This window comes from Gambusia affinis, linkage group LG07 (assembly GCF_019740435.1).
Source record: "Gambusia affinis linkage group LG07, SWU_Gaff_1.0, whole genome shotgun sequence".
In the NCBI taxonomy this organism is placed as follows: Eukaryota; Metazoa; Chordata; class Actinopteri; order Cyprinodontiformes; family Poeciliidae; genus Gambusia; species Gambusia affinis.
The window spans coordinates 27,935,169-27,959,103 of NC_057874.1; the positions used below are offsets into that span (position 1 = coordinate 27,935,169).

A 23,935-nucleotide genomic window follows, 5' to 3' on the forward strand; every position below is an offset into this window, starting at 1 on the left:
GATCAACATCAATATATAACACATCTGATAGAATCTTCAATTTCTCTGAACTTTGATCCAGAACCACACAGCATTCTGGGGGATGTAGGCAGAGGAAAAACTGCTACTGTACAGTTTTTCCTGATCAACATCTTACAGTCAACTAAGATTAGTGACATCAACTCCCTCGCTCATTTTTTGGTTACCTAGCAACAACGTGTTGAGTAACTTGTGCTGCAGCAGTTTCAAGTTTCATCACTGTGCCTCATGTTTGCTTAAAAATAAATGAAACAACAAACTAATCAATAATTATCAATATCAACTGATATGATATCTTGTGATACATTTCTCCTACAACGGCAGTAATTCTGCCTTTTTGATTCAGGTGTGAATTGCTTCAGTTAAGCTACGTTCGGACATGCAATGCAATCCATGTCCAAATTTTTAGATCAGTCTGAACGACCCAAAAAATTTAATTTGCAAAACTTTCATATGTGGAACAAAACATCATTCATATCTGATATCCTGAAAGGTTATGTTGCATTTTATCTGACTTTTGCGTCACTGATGCAGTTGCTATTTGTGGCGTTGTCTTTTTATTAGCTCCCTTTGTCTTTATATGATCTTGTGATGATTCAAGATCAACGCTGTTGAATTCCACTGCTGAATAACTCTGGAATCGATCCATTATTGGCTCCATCCAGCCAGTATTACTTCTGTAAATAGTGCACCGCTGTATAATGTCTACGTATATTTTTAGCCATGCAGTTCACTAAAAAAGAAAATAGTTGTGATCATCTGGAGTGTTTTCCAACCCTGGTCCTCAAGGCACACTGTCCTACATGTTTTAGAGGTTTCCCTGCTTTAGTGTACCTGATTCAACTGATTGCAGTTCAACAAACGCCTGGTAATCAGTCAGCAACTGAAATCAGCTGCACTGAAGCAAGGAAATGCCTAAAACATGCAGACAGTGTGCCTTGAGGACCAAGCGCTGATTTGTTATTATCACAACAGCAATACAAAGTATCATGATAAAACTTAAAGTTCACTCAGAGCGTTACTATAGTTACTGCAGATATTTTGTAAATATGTACAGTAAACAGCAACAGAATCTGAGCAATAGCCTTACCTGATGGTCATTCTTCGCAGCTGACGTTATAATAGATCAATTTTCCAGTGCTTGAATCTTTGTTTATTTTTGTATATCACATCTCTTATGACAATAAATTATTCGTTTTAAGTTAAATGTGGTCATACTAATGTTAAAAAATATATGAATCCTTGTTTTAAATAGAAAAAAATTCTTCTTTATTCTAACATATTAAATGCCACAAAACAGATCTGTTAATCAAAGCCTTGCACCAACTCAGATTTGTCTTGTGCTGGATATAAAAAAAAATCTAAATAATAATAATAATATACGAGGATTGGAAATTTGATTTAATAAATATTTCTATGTTTTTATTTTATTTTGAGTCCAAAATGTAACTGTATTTCTGGATTGCAGTGCTGCAAGTTGGATTAGTAATACAGTATGTAGAGCTGAAAATCTGACCTTAATATGTGCGCTTTGTTGTGAGCCTCGTCAGTGTGTCGCTGTGTTGCATGGTTAAATTAGCCCTAAGCCACCATTAAGTATATTTCAGGGTTTATATTTGGACTCGATGTTTGCAAAGAAAAGAGGAAAATGTAACAGTGGGTTTTCAGGAGGCATCTGTTTTTCCCTAACTGGACTAGTGTTGTCTTTCAGTCCATCAGTGGACATCATAGCATGTTTGCACAAACCTTTGCGTGTGTTCTCGGTGACATCGACCCCAAACTGAATGATGTCGCCGGACAGAACCTCGCAGGGCGGACTCTCCTCGGACCCGCGGCTCAGTCTCTGGCTGTTGATGAACGTCCCGTTGCTGCTTTTAGTGTCCTGAAGGTAGAACTGAAACACACAAACACGGCAGGTTAGGAACCGTCTCAGGGAAGCAGTAAAACATGATGCAGGGGTTGAAATCCCGATAAACATGACCAAACTTCCTGTTAGGGCAGCAGAGCTAAAGGGGAACCAGGCAAATGTTTGCAGATAATTTCAACTGCAAACAGTTGTTGAGTTTATGCACAATAAAGACTTAAGTGTCATTATTGCAGAGGGAACCACAGGTTTCTAAACTACGGTATCTTTCCTCAGATGGAGAAAAGTAAAAAGATAGGGTCATGACTTGAGCCTTATCATCTTGGTTACTAAGGACAACACCGCAGGTATTGATGCTCGATTCAAACAAATGTTGCTGGACGATAAATTGTCCTAGACAGTATTGTGATAAAAGGTAATACAGTTGTTTTGAGGCTATTTTAAGTAATATATTGATAATGGTATAATAATAATGCAAGAACACATTCTCAAAGATCAATAAACTTTAAATTGTAATGAACATTTAACACTAGAACTAGAAGATATTTTAAATATCCAAATTATAAATGAACAAAACAACCTACAAAATCAATTCTGGAGTCTCGATACAATAAATCATGCAAATGGAAATTATTGAGCTCGTTTTAATTTATTATGTGTGGCATGGATCAGATTTTTGGAAATGAAAAGATCAGAACTGGGCCGTTTAGAGCAGTGTTTCCCAACCCTGGTCCTCAAGGCACACTGCCCTGCATGTTTCAGGTATTTCCTTGCTTCAGTGCAGCTGATTTCAATTGATGACTGATTAACAGGCGGTTGTTGAACTGCAATCAGTTGAATCAGGCACATTAAAGCAGGGAAACCTCTAAAACATGTAGGACAGTGAGCCTTGAGGACCAGGGTTGGGAAACACTGGTTTAGACTGCAGTCAGAAGTTGGATTTGGGTCACATTTGTGTTGTGAACGGAGCCTGAGCTTCACATCAAATGAGACAACTAAGACAGTAAAAATCCATCAAACTGGCCAAATATATTACAAGTAAAAGACTAATTTATTTAGTCCACTGTATTTTCTCTGTTGTAGTTTTATTTCCAAAATTCCTTAATATTTTTTAAACATAAAATTACGATGCAGTAACTGGTGGCCACCATCCAGCAGGGTGCGATAATCCTGAGGAGGCAGCGACAGTCCGTGCCTTGAAGACTCTTCTACACTCAGAGGTAAATCATGACAGGAGCAACACACACCAAAGAGCAGCTCTAACTCCTGTCACTCAGATTATTCAGAAAACAGGCAGAGATGTCAACAAAACGAGACAAGCAACATCAGAACATAAGAGGAAATAAAACCAACACACACGACACACAAACACACTGAGTAAGCAATCAGATCTGGATGCCTGAGGAATCTGTCTGACGTTCTACGAGTTTCATTCATTAGCTCTCAGCTCTTCATCCTGACTGAAAACAAAGTGAACCGTCCTTCAGATGAGAGAAACAGACAAAACACAGAACAGAGCGGAGGACGAACGACGAAGAAGAAGCCAAAACAACAGACGGCAAAGGGAAGAACGATGCAGAGACAGACGTTTACCCGACTGCAGAGAGCTACGGAAAGCAACCTGCTCGCATCTTGTGATGCTATACCCCACACGGCTACCTCCTGTCCCCATGGCAACATGGAGACAGGAAGGGAGGGACCCAACTATAGAGCATTTCACCCAGCAACAACACACACACACACACTGCACCTCAGACCTCACATACAGCTCTCACACACACTTCTACAGTCATTTCTTTCACACGGACACAGAAAACATGACATCACTCATCTTGGATCAGATCACCAGCGGTTAGGTCCCGCTCCAGTAGGTGCTGTTTGTCTTTGATGTATCATCATTACTATTTGACATTTTAATTCCCAGCATGAAGCATGGTTACAAAGAGAGCAAGAAATGTGAATAGTTAACGCTCATCACAACATGCTGGGTTGATTTTTGGTGTCAACTTGCTTCTTCTAAAACAAGCAAAACACTCATTAAATTGGTCATAAAAACATTTAGAAAACAACACAGCAGCTTCAGAGAGTAATCGCTGATGTTGGAGGAGGACTGGCCTTGGACTGTCGGGGAAGTACTTCAAACTATTTTCCTCACTGCTTTCTGTCTGTAAACAGCTGCAAATTGTTGTAGTAACTTAATATGACTGCAGGTGCATTCACACCGTGTTTAGTCCATTTTAATTCAAGTTTGTTTTCCAAGAAAGTCCGATTTGTTTGGGAAGGTGTGAATGCGTAATCAAACTGTGATACAGACCAAAAAAAAAAAAGCTAATTCTGGTCTACCTGCAAACATCGGTCTCGGTTCGGTTGAAGAGAACTTTGGTAGCGCTCCAAAAGCAGGAGGCGGACTACAGCGCAGGGCATTCTGGTGAATGCAATCAAAACAAACGTGTGAGCTTATTGCTAGCAGGAGAAATGACCTGTGGTTTTTTACAAAAGGGAAATCCGACACCACAGTTCACTTCAACCGAACTGAGATCGAGGTTTGAAGGCGAACAGAGTTTGAGTTTCTAGTCCACATCAGAGTTTGATTATAGATTGACAACTCCCCAAGCAAACCAAACTTCCAAGACAAAGCAACTAGAGTTTGATTAAAGCGGACTTGACAAGTCCAAAGAAGTCATTTAAGGGTGTGAATGCACCATTAAATGAACACTGAGTAATTATTCTGTAAATGCAGAAAGGATATTGAATAAAATAAAGAACACCAGCTGGACCTAACCAGGTTAGTAAAAGAAAAAGGGCATGTGGCCCATAAAAAGTAAAAAATAAAATGTTTACCCCCTATCCACCACCAACATGTGAGCACATGATTGCATGCCTTCTCAAAATGCAGTTTCTCCACCAACATTCCTGCTGCTCTCCTCGTTCTTGAAGCTCTCAGAGCAGCGAAAGCATCAGCAAGCGGCCAAAAGAAACAGCGTCCACTTAACCAGTCAGGAGGTCAACACATGACAACAGGTTTCTTTGGCAAGCACACAGAGGCACGTTAGGAAAAAGTATTCATCATATGACTGATAATTTCCTAGGAGTCACTCACCAGAGGTACAATGAAACCTTGCACATCTAAAAATAATCGCACCTCAAGAGGAGTGCATGTGACATCTCAGATGTTCGTTTATCTCCAATGCAAAACAGAGATCATGTTTACATTTCTGTGGCATAACGTTGGCTCCAATGACAGAGGTGGTAATAGAACTTCCTTTTCTGAAAGTAACTCCAGCCCACAATAATTGTGGGCTGGTAACCTGGAAAAATATGCTCTTAACCCAAAAAAACCCTTATTCCTATTTCATATCCTTTAGGAAAGTGCAAAAATAGTTATGACTAGCTATGTGCTAATATGTTTCATAGGATGATTTATTTTATGTACAGCACTGTAGATGCATCAATCCAACTTTCTAGGTAGGTTTATCATTTTTAGTCACATTTAATTTTGACAAATTTAAAATATTTTTTCCAGAGTTCCAACTGAACAAATGAAACAAAATTTGCTTTTAATTGAAATTCAATACTATACATTCAAGAAAAGAAAAGTATTTACCACCAAATAATCCAGCAATGTTCTGGTTGCCAAAATAAGCAGCGTTTATATAAAAAGTTGCCAAATACATTTCAAAATAGGCTCAAAGAGCTTTCTGGAGCGGTTTCTGGTAATAGTTCAAAACAATTAGCTGAATGAAAGTTATGACATATAGGTGGGTGATGACTTAACATTTTAATTGCAGTCTTCTGTGTTTTTCATTACAATACAATTGTCTGCAGACAGTCGGCCTCAAAAGCACAAAAACTACTGTAAAAATGTAACTTTCCTATCATTAAATAAGCTTTTCCTACTGAAGCAAGAATTTTCAGGATTGCAAAACTCCTCATTCAGAGAGTCGTGGCGACTTCTGATTACTTTGATAGGCGAAATGTTGCCCCATTTCAAAACTCTCTCTGAACTGGTGCTTGTAGTTCCAGAGTGGATTTATCCTTTACATCAACATCTAAACTCTTTGATTAAGTGTGCAATTCAGGTTCATGCAGACCAGGAGGACGTTGGGAGTCTGCAAGACAGCAAGTGAATTTTTAATAATTTAAGTGCAATCGTTTAGTTTCACAGTTTATGCATAGTTATTGCCGCTGTATGTACTTGCTTAATATTCAGCTTGTTGAATATTAATCAATAAAAATAAATGCAAGAGAACATGTCATAATTGTCATTTTAAAAATGACAGAGTGAATTAGGATCAGATTATTTTTTATGCCATCAGTAAAACTGACAGATAAAAGAAAGCCTAGTGTGACATCTGGTTCAAATACATTTTAATAAGTGTTCACTCTGAATTGCTGTTTTATCTATTTACATCTCAGTGATCCTCCAACAAAGTAATCAAACTAACTATGAATGTGGAATTGAAAAAGCAAAGCTGCAAAGTGGAAGATCAAACAACCAACAGAGCCATAAACTTTCTGTTAATAATTGCTGACAGCACAACTAAATAGGCCCTGAATCGAACTTCCAGGTATGACTGCAAGGCGGAAGGTCGCTCCTGACAAGAATCCTGAAAACTCCCTTTTAAAAATCACTGAATGCTACAACAACGGTAATTGAGTCTGACTTGGGTGAAACTATGCCAGGCCCTAGAAGAATGAGCAAAGATAAGTCTAAAATAACTATTCAATCCAAGTTGACGGACCACAAAACATGGAGCTTAGCTCAAACGAGGCTAACAAAAAGGTTAGCAAGGAGCCGAACAGCAGCAAGGCAGTTGAAGAAGAACTAGCAGCCAACAGCGACAAAATGAATAGCTCACTCGGCGACAAAGCAGATATACTTGGAGCAATAAATAGCATGTTTGAGGGGTTATATAATCAGTTACACCGCGTCAAAATCTAAAGAACAACGCAAGAGCAGACAACAAAGGAATCTAAGATTAAATTACTAGAACTACAAGCTTTTAGAAATGGCAACACAGAAACAGAGAAGGAATTGCTGTTATTAAAAGCACAATATGAAAAATAATCTGCAGTCAGAGCGGCCTCCAGTTTATTAAGATTAAATCAATCATCCTATGAACAAGGAGAAAAACAGAGGAAACTCTTGGCATGGCAAATAAAACAACTGGAAGTGCAAACAAACATAACTTCTCTTATTAAGAGTAAAAGGGAAACTTTAGTAGACCCAATGAAGATAAATGAAGAGATTAGAAAATACTATGAAAGGCTGTATGATTCTCAAGACACTTCCAATATAAACGAACACGACTCATTTCTAAATAAGTTAGTTATTCCCTCAATAGATGAAGGTTACAGAGAACAATTGGAAGCTGAAATTACAGAAGAAGAGCTGGATCAGGCTATTGACTGTATGAAGGCAGGGAGGAAAGCTGGGCCTGATGGGTTCCCTATAGACTTTTATAAAAAACAATTAATAAGTCCTATCTCAGAGATGTTTCAGGAGGCATATTGCAATGGTGGCCTACCAAAATCTATGACAAGTGCTTTAATCTTTGTTACCAAAAACAGGAAAACCCAGCAATAAATGTGAACATGAGGCCAATAAGTTTGCTTAATGCCGACCTAAAAATACTCTGTAAATTATTAGCAATACGTTTATAAGATTCACTTCCTTCAGTGATACACAGGGATCAAAATGCTTTGTTTTGGGACGGCAGGGCCTACACAATGTGAGGAGGTTTCTAAACATTATTCATGGCTTGGGTGTGAAATCAGGAACTGCATTTCTTTCTCTAGATGCCGGGAAAGTGTTCGACCGAGTCGAATGGACCTATCTATTCAACTTTTTAAATTGTTTTGGTAATGGAAACAATTTTAAAAAATGGATACATTTTATATTTAAATCCTCCTGCAGAAATATTAACAATAAAAATGTGTCTTAAACAATTGTTATCAAACGAGGACGTCGTCAAGGATGTCCCTTCTCCCCTCTGTTATTTACTTTACAGAGTTAAACTGTTAACTCTTGCTTAAGGTTACTGCAATACAAATGGTTAATGCGAATCTCTATTACACCAATCAATTTAAATCGTTAATATACCAGATGTATGCACAAAATGTTTAGAAGAAAAGGGGACTTTGTTTCATTGTATTTGGGAATGCAGGGAAATTCAAAGATTTTGGAAAGCAATAAAAAGAACTTTAGAACATTTTTGTCTCAAAGGATGTTGCACTAGATCCTGTTTTTCTAATTTTAGGTTTGTATCCAAAAAATACTTTGTTTACCAAATGTGAGCAACTATTGATTGATGTGTGTATAAACTGCAAGCTAAAAGACTGATGGCACCATTCTGGAAGAGAACAACAGGACCAGGTATCAATCAATGGATCTGGCAAATGTCTCTGAAGACTTTACCTCTGGAACGCAAAACATATCTCCAAAAAGGGAAAAGTGAATTATCTGAAAACATTTGGAGACCCTTCTAGAATTTTGTTGAAGGAGTGAACTTGTCTCAAGCCGAAGAAGCCAGCTAAAGAAGAGATTAATGTCAAACCATAACGTTAAATAAAGGAGCCTCAGCAGTGGACTATTATCTCCTGTTAAAATAATTTATGCAGATTTGTATACAAGAGGGCGTTTGTTGGTCTTGTGTATTGTATTGTTTATATGGCAGGTATATCTGTAAAAAATACAATAAAAATATTGTTGATTAAAAAAAAAAAAGGCCCTGAAAGAGGATTAGTCACAGCTACGGCATGAGGGATAAGATCGTCTCTTTATGTTACTGAATCACTTTGTCACACTTTGGTCTGACAAATCTGTTCATTTCACACTGTTGCTAGGCAGAGAAAAGGTCAAATCTAGAAGATAAAAGACAACAAAAAGGAGTGACTGATCACATTTCACACACATGAAATGGTCCACAAGTCCTGGTCAAACTACCAATTACTCTCAAGCTAAGATTTCTCAATATTTGCACAGGATCAGATACAAACACTATAAAGTGAGTTGACAAAACAGACATTTCTAACCTTAAATTATAAAATAAACATTCACCCTGAAGTGAACCAAGACTTTCGCTGGTGACAGGACGTTGTAGGCAGGTAGATAAATATTTGCTCTGTAGAGCTGAGCAGTGATGTAAACAGTGTTGTGAAGTAACGAAGTACATGTACTTCGTTACTGTACTTAAGTACAATCTTCGTGTATCTGTACTTTACTTAAGTATATTTAATAATGGATACTTTCGACTTTTACTTCACTACATTTTACAGTAAGTATCTGTACTTTCTACTTACTACATTTCTACAAAACCGTCCCGTTACTCGTTACATCCAAGTCGCATTGCGCTTTTTTTCCCGTTAAAATATGAAGTTCAGGGACTTAACAAGGCGCTGTAAATCCAAGCAATAACTTGACCTACTAATTACTGTCGTCACCCATCGCCTCCTCCTTTCAGTCGCACTCGGAGCTCCCAGACATGCGCAGTGGTTTCCACTAAGCGGGAGATGATTGTGTCTAATAGTCAGTAATAGAATTTCGCTACATAAATCATAAGATTTGGCCAGTGTTGTAGAAAGTACTAAAAAAATGTACTTAAGTAAAAGTACAAATACATGGACAAAAATGTACTCTAGTAAAAGTAAAAGTACCACATTAACATTTTTACTTGAGTAAAAGTAAAAAAGTACTGGCTTTTAAAAATACTTAAGTATTAAAAGTAAAAGTACTTCCTGAATGCATTACTTAATCTTTAATACAATATCATTAAGTGTACCTATCATATTTAATTTTAATACATGAAATATGTGCCATTTTAATTAACAATACCACAGATAAAGCATGTTTTTAGTGTGTTTACTCTCTGTGACAGTTTAGATTTAGATTTGTGATTCTATGCATCATAATTTCAGGGATGGAAACATCTTAAATCCACATTCCCATAAAAACACCTAGATATTAAATACTGAGAGCTGAAATAAATTCAACCAGTATCATTATCATTTCAAACTCTTCTTCATTCTGCTTTGCTTCCATCTCTGTGGCACAATCCGCAGTGGTTTCCTACCAACCCTAAAAGATACCACCCTGGACGTTTGCCCATATCACCCATGTCAGAAACCACAACTGTCTGCTCCATTAAACATAGAAATTAAGGCAATGCCCCAATGGTAAACAACACTCAACTATGAATACTGTCCAAGGTGCAAGAAGCAAGAAGTAACCAGGCAGAAGGACAGTGACGGTTCTGACCCTGTCTGCCACCATGACAGGTTACCAACACAATCAAAGAGCCATGAGCAGCTCTGCGTTACACGTTCTTGTTTTGTTTATTGGCCAATTAAATAAATCTATCTATTTTTTTATTAAATAAAATAATAATAGCTACTGCAGGGTGTGCAGAGCGTCACAAGAACTAAGAACGGCTCTCAGTGAGGCTTCAGTCCTATAGGACTTAGTAAAAATCCGGCCAGAAGAATCGGATCGTTCATCACTATCACTATATAGCAGATTTTGGTCACAGCGTTGTCCCATATATGCGACACCTAAAACAACACTTCCACACAATAATTAAACGCATGACTGACAACGTTTTTTCATCGCAGATGCACCATATGTGTCTCTGTACAGCTAGCTTTGCTAACATCACGTCCACTTAGCTTACCTTCCTTTAAGCTTCCTTTCCAAGTGACGCTAAAAGTTGGACGAAGTTTCCACCGTCTGTGAAAGTGAAGCGCTGCTGATTTTACATGTCGCCAAATCATTTGGCGACATGTGACCAAAATCTGCTATATAGTGATAGTGATGAACGATCCGATTCTTCTGGCCGGATTTTTACTAAGTCCTATAGGACTGAAGCCTCACTGAGAGCCGTTCTTTGTTCTTGTGACGCTCTGCATACACTGCAGTAGCTATTATTATTTTATTTAATTAAAAAATAGATAGATTTATTTAATTGGCCAATAAACAAAACAAGAACGTGTAACGCAGAGCTGCTCATGGCTCTTTGATTGTGTTGGTAACCTGTCATGGTGGCAGACAGGGTCAGAACCGTCACTGTCCTTCTGCCTGGTTACTTCTTGCTTCTTGCACCTTGGACAGTATTCATAGTTGAGTGTTGTTTACCATTGGGGCATTGCCTTAATTTCTATGTTTAATGGAGCAGACAGTTGTGGTTTCTGACATGGGTGATATGGGCAAACGTCCAGGGTGGTATCTTTTAGGGATGGTAGGAGACCTCCTCGGATTGTGCCACAGAGATGGAAGCAAAGCAGAATGAAGAGTTTGAATTGATAATGATACTGGTTAAATTTATTTCAGCTCTCAGTATTTAATATCTAGGTGTTTTTATGGGAATGTGGATTTAAGATGTTTCCATCCCTGAAATTATGATGCATAGAATCACAAATCTAAATCTAAACTGTCACAGAGAGTAAACACACTAAAAACATGCTTTATCTGTGGTATTGTTAATTAAAATGGCACATATTTCATGTATTAAAATTAAATATGATAGGTACACTTAATGATATTGTATTAAAGATTAAGTAATGCATTCAGGAAGTACTTTTACTTTTAATACTTAAGTATTTTTAAAAGCCAGTACTTTTTTACTTTTACTCAAGTAAAAATGTTAATGTGGTACTTTTACTTTTACTAGAGTACATTTTTGTCCATGTATTTGTACTTTTACTTAAGTACATTTTTTTAGTACTTTCTACAACACTGGATGTAAAGGATAAATATCCACAGCAAAGTGACATTGATCAATGAGTGTTGATGCTTAATAGGCAGAAAGCAAGATCAGCATTTTGATGCATTTTTCCCTGTTAATGACAACAGATGGCTGTTTGAGAAAAGTTCAACGAGGATTTGTTTGAAAATTAATCCATCAGAGTTCAGAAAGTTCAGCTAACTGAAGGATTGGATAAGTTCAGAAACATTTAATTAATGTAAAGAGGGTTAAAAAATATATATTTAAAAAGGTCTTTTGAGATCATGGTGCGTTGCTTTCTTTTTAATTAATCCAACACTTTTTAAAGGTTTGACTATTAGATAAAACTCGGAGAGCACTTGGAGTTTTCTGTGGGAGCTAAAGATGGAGAGAAAGTCTCAGTTTGAAGCAGAGCCAGAAAAGAGGAGCATGGAGTTCTGCCACCGTCTCCAAAAGAGCCTGTTAGAAGCTGCTGGCAAACACAACCGGCGTTTATCAGCGAACATATTCCTGCACCAGGGTGTGAACACAAGCCCAGTCCCATTATCTGGTTCCATAACAACTCTGGAATAAATTCATTTTACTCTCAAATGTCCATTTCTCAACTTAAAACAAGGAATCCGTTGGAAATGCAAACCACAAACCAGTTGAATATTTCATTCAGTTATCAAAGCAAATGTCAAAAATACCCAAACTAGCAGGACAAATATCAAGTCTTAAGATTTAATTTTGCAACCTTTACAACCTAAAGAGCCATTTTTCCCACTAAATAAAGCATATCTAGAATCTTTCAAAAGGATGTAAAACATCCACAGTTTAAAATTTAATGTACAATTAAATGAGTTACAATTTTAATTTCATTTTAGAGATTTAGACCAAAGGAAAACATTAAGGCAAGCTTTTTTAATCTTCCCAGATTAATTAGTATATGACAAAATCTGAGCCTCTTTAATCAGGACAAAACCCAGAAGCAACTGGGAATTCACCCTTAATTATTAAATATTACTTCCCTGCTTGGTAAAACACAACACTTATAACTAAATAATACTGCTACAAAATGTAAATAGTTGCAGAGTATTCTTGTCTTGTGTTGTAAATTTAGGCATACAGTTTCTTATTTTGCCTTCATATATATGTATATATATATTTAAAATTGCACCGATTGCAGTTTTCCAGTCGATCAATCTTTAAAAAAATCTGACATGCCGATTATGATTTTGCAGATTCTAGGTTTTTTTCTGCAAAGTCACTAAATACAGTGACACTCAGTGTAAAAGAAGGATCTGGACCAAGCAGATCGATTCAGCAGCAGCTGTGTATGATTTCTGTCTTTCTGATAATTCTGCTGAATATTCTCTTTAGTGATCAACAACAATGCAATTTGACTACTAAAGATAAAAACCATGTAAAATACCAGGTGGCTTTGTTTTCAAGTGAGGTGTGCTCGGAGTAAAGCAGACGATGTCAACAGCATCACCTTCCTGTGTGAGGAAGTGTTGAAAAGCTGTCTGTGCGAGTTAAATCACAACACGGTTTACCTTGCAGGCTCACCAGTAGAAGACAGTTAAAATCAAATCAACAGCAGCAGCAAAACTTGGATAGGTTTGCTTTTTTTTCCCAGGTTCCTGAGATGTTCATGCTGACTCGGCCTCCTGCGTTAATCTCAGGTAAAAATAGAGCTGGAGCAGAAAGAGTAATGCAACACGCGCAGTAGTAGAGGAGCATTTTAATCGCGTCGTTCTGAAAATTATTAATGAGGTTAAAGCATGAATAAGTGATGTTTGCCTCCTGCGCTGCCTGCTAAACAATAAAAAAAATATCAGAGTTGGTCTGTTCAACAATCTTCACTTGGAAATAAAAAACAAATAATCAGTGCGAATGATTAACTACTATAGCACATATGACTATCCAACCCAATACTGAATACATTGATGACAGATGAACGTATTAATGCAGCTCTAGAACTATGTATACATTAGCTGCCATATATACAGTTACACAACTTAACTGCACTAAATTCAGAAAAATATAACCAGTTACACTTAGACAACATTTACATTGTATATTTGTGGCAAGATGACAGTCAACTGAAAAATGTTTACAAAGTAAACAAGAATCTGTCATTCAAATCAATTTAGCAGCAGTTTCTGGTCATTTTCTGTCATATTTTCTTGCATATTTGCAACAAGTTTTAAGTTCAAAGTTCAAATCTTGCAGCTTCAGTTTGGATCTACTGTGTGAAAATAATAAATTGCTTTTATTACTAGACGTAATGATTTGGTGGTATGACTGAACGCTGTGAGGTTGGTAGGACCAGCGTAACCCTGCAGTGATCCGATAGGTCGCTCTTATTTCACCATGTTAGCAGAGCTTTGCTTCACGGAAGCAGATCATTTCTGATTCCAGGGTTCCTGAACATGTAAACACAAAAACCTCTTTAGATCAAGTCATTTTGTTTCATACTAAAGTAGAAAAATGCTTGAGCTGATGATGGATTTGTGGGAGACATTTCCACTGTAGGCAGGTTTTAAGTGTGAAATGTGCAAGTAACAGAAATGGGGAAGGGTGAGGAGAAAAAAAATTATTTCACATCTTAACTGTACTAAAAGAAAAAAAAAAATCTGCAAACCAACAATAAACGGTTCTGTGTTGTACTGCTGGTAGTGTTCCTGTCACTGACTGTATTCAGATGTGACTGATTATAGAGAACCAACTGCTTTCCTGCAGCTTTTGGGGATTTATACCCAAACTGCCTTTATATCGGCAATGTAAATACCCATGATGCAGCAGTAAACCGACACTGGCCACATTAAAACCCCTCAACGCTAAAGAGATGGGTTGTGTTTTTAAATCACAGCCCCAATTAAACGTTTACACTCCCGCATGAAAATGGCTGGAAACAGATGTGCAATTATAGAACAGTCCCTCTTTGAAAAGCAGAAATGGAGCCTCCTGCACAACCAGCAAGAATGTAGCAGGTGGTTTCTGGAAGGTAAAACAGCAATAAAACACTTGCCTTGTCTCTACAGCAGTAAAACCAGCTGACCAAACAGGCTGGGATTTGCTGGGGTTGCTAGGCAACAGGCCGTGCCTGCTGACTTGTGAAGGATTTGTAAAATGACTCATTTTTCAGACACCAAAATATAAGTAAATCCCAAAAAACACCTGGGTGGGTTTTTTTAAGTCCTGTTTTTGTAAGAAGACCCAGAGGGAAGTACAAAACATGCAAAATATGAATTTTGCATGATAGATCAACTTTAAAGCTGTCAAAGTTTCTCACACGCTGATCTCAACTGATCCTCAGCAAGTCTGTGCTCAGAAAAAACTAAAGTCACAGGGAGTGGAGAATCTGCTCTTCTCAGAGTAAAAGAGTGCACACCCAAAGCCAACAACGATCAAATGAGTCATCTACTATTAGGGTGTGTGTGTGGGGGGGGGAGTGGGATGTGTGTGTGTGTTGTATGTCCTCATTTTTAGCCAACAAGTAGACCGACAATAACGTGATCTCTCACCCTGCACAAACAGCACCTGATGTGCCTCCGAGACAAAATATCCATGAAAATACGTTTTAACAGGCGGCGGTCCTGATACCTTTAACATCCGTTGATGTTTTTTTTCCCTTTTATGATGAGCGCGCTTAGGAAGAAACTTTCAACACCACAAACTCTCTTCTGGGAATTAAAATTTGGTTTCTGGGCCATCTGCAATTTAGTGAATCAAAATCTGCTTCTAATCATTTATAAAACATAAATACACCAAAACTTCTTTTTTTTCACAAACAAGCTCCCCCAAAATGTGCAAATTAGATCAATATTTTCTCATGAGGCAAACGTGTAAACAAACGAAATCCTTTTTAATTTCTGGATATTTCATAATTTACAAACCCCAGTCTTACAAACAGCCCAGCTACTTTATCTGTTCATTTAAATTATTTTATGCTTAGTTTACAGTATAGAAGGTAAATGAAGGTTGTACTATAAATTACTTATACATTTTAATTATTTTATAAATTCTTTTTTTTTTTCTGACCTCTGGTAATTCTGACTTGACACTTTTTGGTCGATGTGACAAAAAGTTTGGACACCCCTGCACTACAGGCATTAGCTGTACAAACCAAGAGCATTAAACCCTTTCTAATAATTCTGGAAGTGTCTGGGATTCTCCTGCTTTATTTCCACTTCTCAGTAGCAATTTCTACAGAACTGCCCACTTATGAAACAGAGGATAACAGGAGAATCCAGCTTCATGATACAGATGTTGAAACTGCTGTCCACATGACTGCACAGTCTTTAAAAAAAAAAAAAAAAGGAAGCTTAATGCATCGACTCCCTTTAACATGCAATCGTCGGCTGCTGTAATGTCGACATAACTGAAATAATAATTAACCTGCGACTGAAAGCCACAGCTTGGCAGGAAGCCTTGTCTTCTGCAAGCAGGACTTAATTGTTGCAGTTGCCACACACAGTTCTGATGTGACGCAGCTACCTGCTGCTGAGGGATAAACCCGGTCTGGCCTGGTCACCTGGACCGTTTTACGGTTCACTGCAGGAGGGACGGACGATGCGCAGCAGCTGTATGGCTTTAGTAATACAGGTTTCTACTTGTTCAGGCTTTCATCTAAGAAGCTAATTAACACGAAGGCTGGTTTTTGGTAGCTGATGATGATGATGGAGCTGAAGGACTCGACTTTCAGGAATCTCCTCAAACCCTTTTCAAGCTCAGAGTCAGATCAGGTTGAATATTTGTAGACAAAACCCGGCTGACAGGGGAGCCATGTTGTGATGACTTCCTGAAGGTGGAGGAGGAGTTTTTAAAGAGACAGAGGCCCAATTTCAAGGCGTCAAAATAGGAAGTAAATTTTCTTTTAAGAAAACATTTTAAAAACAACTGAAAGTACCAGTTATTGATAAGGTTATAAAATGGAACTGTATGTCTGGAAAACACAAAATACTGCCCATTTAAAATGATTTTATACAAAATAAAAATTAATTAATTGTCAGAATAATTGATGGATTACTAAAATAATCGTACACAAGAGCCCCATTACAGACAAAGAAAGTTTTTCATCTTAGGTGCCAAATGTATGCATTTTTGTATAGTTTTGGTTTTAATTCCTGCTCTGATTGTGTTGTTCTTTCAGCAAATTACCTTTTTTGAGTCGGTATACTCCAGTTAAAATTATATCATTACTAAATTAGTTGACGGTTATTTCAATAATCGATTAATCATCTCCGTCCTACCCTAGATGTAAACTCTCAATACATTTCCTTCAGGAAAAGGAAACTTTTTCAAAGTCAGAGGGGAGGAATTATGAAACAGGAAGTGACATCTTCGATTAGATCTGCAGCATCTCATCTCTTCTTCCTCAGAGACTCCTAAACTGGAGTTCCAGGCCCTGCAGCCTCACTAGGTCTGATCTCTTATCATGACTTCCACCACCGTTCAAAACATCGCTTGACTTTCTCCGTAGGTCTTTAAAACATTCATCACACCAGCTGTTCTCATGTCACTCAACGCTCTAGTTCACTGCCATAACACTTAAAAACATAATCAGATGTGCTGAGGTGAAGTCAATCCAACAGCCAAACAAACAAGACTCAGAAAAACAAAGTATTTACCTTTCTGCTTTGGGTTGTGTGCTGATCAGCACAGCAAAGGTGATGCAAAGCAACCAACTTGGATCCAAACGAATGACTCATTTTCAACCCAAAACTGCAGACTCATTCAACAAAACGTTTCTCTTATCACAAGAGGAAGCTGCGGTGAAGAGGTTCTGGTTACGCAAGTAGACTCTGAATCCGAGAATGAGCGCGCTGGACCTTTGGTTGCCACACTTTTCATAATTTGCATGTTATGTATATTATTTTTATGGTACAACACCGAACAAATCAAAAACAAACACTCTTGAATGGAGAGCATTAAAGGGAGAGCCGCGTATTCGGACCTAACGGCTTGCAAAACAATTTGTTACATCAGTAACTGTGTGCATTATTATTGCACACACAGAAATGTGGGCTAATCTCAACGGACACATTTATCAATGCAATAATAATTCATGCAGGTTTCTTTTTCTAAAAGGGCCTGCAACAGCGCTTAATAAGTTAAAAAGGAACTTGTTCATATTTATAAATGCAGAAATAATAAATGTAGGTTTTTTAATTTTTTTCCTGCAATATTTGCATAGAATTTTCACAAATTAATTACCCTAAAAACATTAATTTGGGTAAAAAACAGTAACGTGTTTTAAAATCCGTTTTTCTTAGTAGGTTGGAATCTATGAGCTTTTTAAATAAAATTTCCATCCTCTTATGTTCACTTGTATTTTAAATTCTAAAAGTAGAAATTAAATGTCTTTAAAATTCAAACAAAATCTCCTGAAGTAGATACTAACGTTGCAGAAAAAAATATTCTTTAGAGTAACAATCCTAATCATGGGAATTTTGAATAAAATGGTCAAAAATATTTTTTATTCTGCTTAATTTTTTGTAAAGTTATATTCTAAATGATTCTTTGATATTTTTTGAAGAAAACGTCAGACAGCAAAGCCAACCTCATACTGGTAACTTAAACTACAGAGTTTTAAGCACAACCCTGTTTTTGTTTAAACATAAACTGAATTTTAAATGTTTCAGAAATGTTTAAATAAATCTTTTTTTGTTTGCACTACTGTCTTTCCCTCCTGTTAGTTACCAATGATCTAAACAGAATCTGTAGACCGACTGAATAGAAAAATTGGTCTCTGAATTAAGAATCGTTTCAGAATCGTTTCTGAAAATCCAAATTAAATTGCTAGACACTGAAAGATTTAGATCTCTAGTTGATATTTCTCTAAAAAGTTGGTTTTTCATAAACTTATGTGACATTTGCAGCTCTAAACATGTTGAATTTCTCTGTCCTGGCAGAACATTAGCTCCAAGTTATAAAGGTTCTTCCCATTATTACCTTGTAAGGACACAAACTTTCCAGAAGCTTTGACTTAAATTGAGCTGAATCAGACTCAGCTGTTGATTTCTCAACCAATTTGTGGTTATTCGATTTATTTTGCTTTAAATCTTTATAAGTCTTGGCATTTATTGGATTTAAAAGACAAAGAGGTACCAAGAAATAAAGGACAAAGCTCTCCAGCAGTTTACAACCCCTTTAAGCCTCCATGAACACGTGCTTACCTTTCCCTTATGCGTCATAAATTAACAGAGAGTGAGCTGCATCTGACTTAGGAGGTCTCTGTAGTGAGCACACTACGGCTACTCAATCATTAACAGCCAGTCAGCGTCCGGCTTCACTTCACTGACAATGAAGTGCATTTACACCCAAAACAGAGACTTATTCTTCAGGAATAAAGGAAATAAATGCTGAACATTAGAAGCTGCTGGAGGTTAAGGACTCATCCAAACAAGTTCTGGTGAAGGACATCCGTGCAAACCTCACTGAATCGTTCAAGACCAATTAAAACCGTGGCGCTGGTATTTGGAGGAATGCATGTATGTTTATCCCTGAAGAGAGGAAAGGATGACGCTACTCCTGTTGTTATTAATAGCTGATGCACACACACACACACACACACACACACACACACACACACACACACACACACACACACACACACACACACACACACAGGGTATCTCAACGTGTCTGCATGCTGCAGAACAGGGTAATCCTGATGCTTCTCGACTTGTTTAGCTGGTTCCTCAAAGAAACCACAAACACACACAACTGATTCTCCATCACAAACATTTTAACCCTCAGTCTGAGGATTTTAAAGTAGAACTTGTCAGCAGAGAAACATTAAATACTATAATATTAAATTGGAATTAAATAGGAGTTCCATTAAGCTGTTGGGAAGCAGAACAAAGTCTAAAGAGATTACGTTAAACTTGATTAAACTCAAGAGTTTCTCACATTTGGTTCACATATTTTTCTACTCATGAAACCAGTTAAACCTTCTATATTCTTACTGGAAGAGATCTCACACATCTGTATATATTCTAGTTATATTCTCATTCAAGTTGGCAAACATTACTTTGGTCTTTTCTAAAGCTTTTTATAGCAAACACCCTTTGAAAAACAATATGTACATTTTCACTATTTTTTAAAAAATGCTCCAAAAATAAAAAGCCCAGAGAAACATGATCAAATCTGGGAAGTTATTTGCAACTCAAAGCTTCACACCAGCTCAGTTGAATCAGCCTTACTTAATCAATTAGGATCTTAAGCAGCATTTGTGAGCAGCAGTTTCCATGCTCAGAGGGCGGCTCAGGACTGAATGGATTAATTTCAATCCCCAGCGTCATGATTGTTAAAGTAGAGTGGAATTAGAAAACAGGACAACAATCGTATCCTTCAGCAAGTTCTGAGAGACTCGCAGCGTCTCAGGAGGCCGGCTAGTGCTGAATGGGTCGCTTCCTCTGCTTTCTCGCATTATTAAAGTCACACAACATGACTGCAGTTTAACACAAGTTCAGCCGGTTAAACTGAGGAATCCGTCTTCGAAAGGAAAACAAGTGATAAACGTGACATTTATTTGAAATTCAGCAACCTGTGCTACCGTGTTTGACCATGAATAGCAGCTGTAGGAGTTGATGTCAAATTAAACATGTCACAATAAGTAACAAATCAATTAAAATGAGCTCGATAATTTCCATTCTGATATTTTCTGAAGGGCAATTTTATTTACAGTGACTTTATAAAAGGAGCTGGGTGATTTGGACTTCAGGTTTTATCACAATATTTTTTGGTATTATTGTGATAATGATAAAATTGACAATATAAACTATCACTTCTCTTTTAGGCCAACTGCTCCTGAAATCTACACCATTTGCAATATAATCACAAAGAAGTGCAATTTGCACCACTAAACTAAACAACATTTTCTAATAATTAATATTGAATGAAGCTTTCATTGAACATTACATAAATAGTAAAACTATCCCAACAATGATCTTATCATTAACCATGATATTAACTTTATCAATTATGATCCCCAATATTATCAGTTTTGGGGATTTTAATCATCATTCATTGGAGTTCACTGTGACAATATTAAATCTGAATTTTTATCATACCAAGACATTTATCACAATAAATGATACGATAAATGCCAACTCATATTTCATTATTAATTTCTTTCATGGTTTAAGTTTTCGGTTTCATTTTTTGTTTTTGGTTGTTTTGTTTATTTTGGATATCTAAAATATTTTCCAGTTCCAGTGTTAAGTGTTTTAGAAAGATGCCTTAGAAAAATATAGTTTATTGATATTTGAGAGGAAAACCTTGCATTATTATTTCATTACCATTCGATTATTTGAAAATGGTCTCAAAAGAACAATATTATCATTTATCTCAATAATTTCTGGGACAATTAATTGTAGGGCTGGGCGATGTGAACTTAAAGTTTTACAACATTTTTGTTACTACTGTCATAATAATAGAAGTGACAATAAGAACTATTTATTGCTTTTTTTTAGGGGTGCACCGATTGCAGTTTTCTCATCACCAATCTTTTAAAAAGTTTATCCTGCCAATTCCGATTTTGGCCAATACCAATTTTTTATGAAATGTTGCTTAATATAGAAAGTTGTTGAGTGGGCAACAGTTAATTGTAAACATGCAGACATAACTTGGTGGGCCGGTCTGTCAGCCAAACCTTTCTCACCGGAGAGCAAAAGAGGACAGTGGTGGATTCTTAGACCTTTGCCAAGCTAGATAAGATCGGTGGATAAGATTGGCTTCACATGTAAAAATTAGCAGATCACCGATCTCCCAAAATGAAGAAAATCGGCACCGATAATTCTGTGCACCCCTAACTTTTTTTATCTAACTACACTTAAAAAAATTACACTACAAACTCACACTGTTTTTGAGAAAAGTCACAGAAAGGAATGTGGACTTTGTCACTAAACCAAACTAACTATATGCTAAATTTATTTATATTTTTGATACTTTCATTGGAAAACCAGTGAAGAAAACAATAACCCCAACAATTTTGGGAGGTTCAAAAATCAATAATTGGAATTTATTGCAACAACAAAGAATCAAAATTCAGCTGAAAAAAAAAATACAATAAATGCCAACACATCCTTCAGACGATATTTCTTTCATGGTGTTGGTTGCGTATGGTTTTTATTTCTGTTTTATTTATCATTTTGGATTTTTTTTGTTTATTTATTTGGGATATTTAAAATATCTTCCAGTTCCAGTGTCACGTTTTCTTTACAAAAGTAAAGTTTATTGAGGGCAAAGTTGGGTTACGTCATCGCCATTATATTACTTGAAAATAAAACTATTCTTGTTTATCGCAATAACTTCTGGGACAATTTATCGCAGCACTTGGCGATAATAAAGTTTTACCACAATATTTTTGGTGCCATATAATCATGCACTAAATTTATTGACATTTGTTGATGCTTTCAGTGAAAAGTAAAAATAACAATCCCAAAAATACTGACAGTATCAGTGTAAACATTATTATTTGTCATATAACTTCTGGGACAATTAATTATCCTGCAAAACTTGTTAAGAGCAATTATTTTTTCCATTGCTGTATATTAACATCAGGATCTAATGATGAAGTATTCGTGCCACCAAATCAATCAGATTCATGAGAAGAAAGCAATGCTTTTTCTCAGTCATGGATTGAAAACACGGCTGTCTCTTACCTTCCCGGTCTTGTGGTCGAACCACACAAGAGCATGATTCCTGGACAGCACCTTGCAGTCGAAGGTGGCGTTGTTTTGGGCCGGTCGGCAGCGAGCCACAGACCTTCCGATCTTGACTGGCTCGTCCAGGTACACATGTCGCTCCTGGAATGGGTGCGAGTTGGGTCGGCAGGTGAACACGGCCAGTGCTGAAGGCATTGATTTTGGCTTGAGTGTGTTACTCCAACCAGACACAATGGAGAGATTTTCCTGATCCAGATTGGCAGGGTTTTGGTGCATCCCCCCTAAAAAAGAATAATCTACAATATATGCGGCCTGTATTCAGGCAGGTCTCCAAGTTCTGTAATCTTCTAGGCACTAACTGATAAGCATTGTCCCCTGTTCGCTCTCGGGACTGCACTTTGACTCAACTAGACTGCCCTGCGTTTGAGGAAAAGGAAAATAAAAAACAAACCAAACATGTATAAAAAGACAAGACATTCCTTTTTCAATGGCTCCCCACTAAAGCTACATAACGACGCTTAAATCTGACAGCAAACACTATGTACAGACCAAGGTACCATGTGTCAAGACATACATGACTGATTATAGCACTGACAACCTGGCAAACAGCCCCTCACGTCCATCAAACTATTCAAGCAGTGGAGCTGGGAAGTAAAACCACTCAAAGTTTATCTTTCGTCGCAGAAAACAGCAGAAGCTCCTCCAAATAAATAAACCCACCTGTTTATTCCCTACATTTGCAGGACTATTGCGCCTTTTTTCGAGCTGTGATGCGTTTACCTGCCCGCAGGAGGCTAACAACAAGCCGGTCCACACGCTCTTTAATAGAGTGTCATTTGCTGTTCGTCTAAACGGCACATGATAATCGCGGTAACCTTGTTACCCTGATACAGGGAGCCTTATCTTGGCACCTCACGTCGGGTCACCACTCCCTCCAGAGTGCACCTACGAGACCGCTAACGACACCTAGCAGAGCCGGAGAGCCAGAAACACCCCCGTAGGTCGGTTAAAGCGGTCCGATGGGGATTTATGCCTCAAAACACTCAACCGCCAATATTCAGGGGATTAGTAAATCGTCTTTTACAGCAAAAATGCTTATCTCTAACTCTCGACCAACGTCTCTAGCGTTCAACCAGCTAGGCTATGCTAGGCTAGGCTAATGAGTACTTCCAAAGTTATCATTCTAGTCCTCCAATGTTTTCTCCCCACCCTTCTCAACCAGTTCGCTTACCGAGTGGAAGCGATATGCCATACCTGTCTCCAGTAGCAAATAAAACTAGCAAGCCGAGGCGTCATTGGCTACAAACAGTCCCGCACCGCGAACGCAAGCGCAAAGGTGAGCTAGCTAGCAGCTAGCCGGCTAACTGACAGTCAGAGCGGAGAGAGACGCGGAAAAATCTGGGGAGTTTCTTCTTCACTGCGGCTCCCCACGCATCACACTGCTGCTGTGCTTCGGAAGAACCTCACTGGAGGACGCTGGTTGCGCTGTCGTTCTCTGTATTCGTCCTAATCCAGTTTGCGGTGGTGGTGTTTTATTACAGCTGTTGGCTTCCGGAGGTTTTCTGGAGAGAATCTAGAAGAAGTTGTCCTCCTCCGCAAGTCCCAGCCGCCATACTGGAAGTAGAAAGCAGACAGGCGTGGTGCGTTCACTGACCTATAGGATTAACCCAACT

General features: G+C 37.7%; 1 protein-coding gene across 6 annotated transcripts in view; it reads right to left on the reverse strand.

The window, feature by feature from the left end:
* The window catches only part of slmapa (sarcolemma associated protein a), a 64,365-nt gene extending 40,430 nt beyond the window's left edge, over nucleotides 1–23,935 (reverse strand). For 5 of the 6 annotated variants that reach the window (XM_044121131.1, XM_044121132.1, XM_044121129.1 and 2 more), the window contains exons 1-2: nucleotides 22,260–23,914; nucleotides 1,765–1,912 (exon numbers count right to left, since the gene is read on the reverse strand). In XM_044121131.1, the coding sequence (XP_043977066.1) occupies nucleotides 1,765–1,912; nucleotides 22,260–22,538 (427 nt within the window). In that variant the 5' untranslated portion in view covers nucleotides 22,539–23,914. Of the gene's footprint in view, nucleotides 1–1,764; nucleotides 1,913–22,259 lie in introns of all 6 variants that reach the window. The other variant, XM_044121128.1, reaches the window with a different exon arrangement.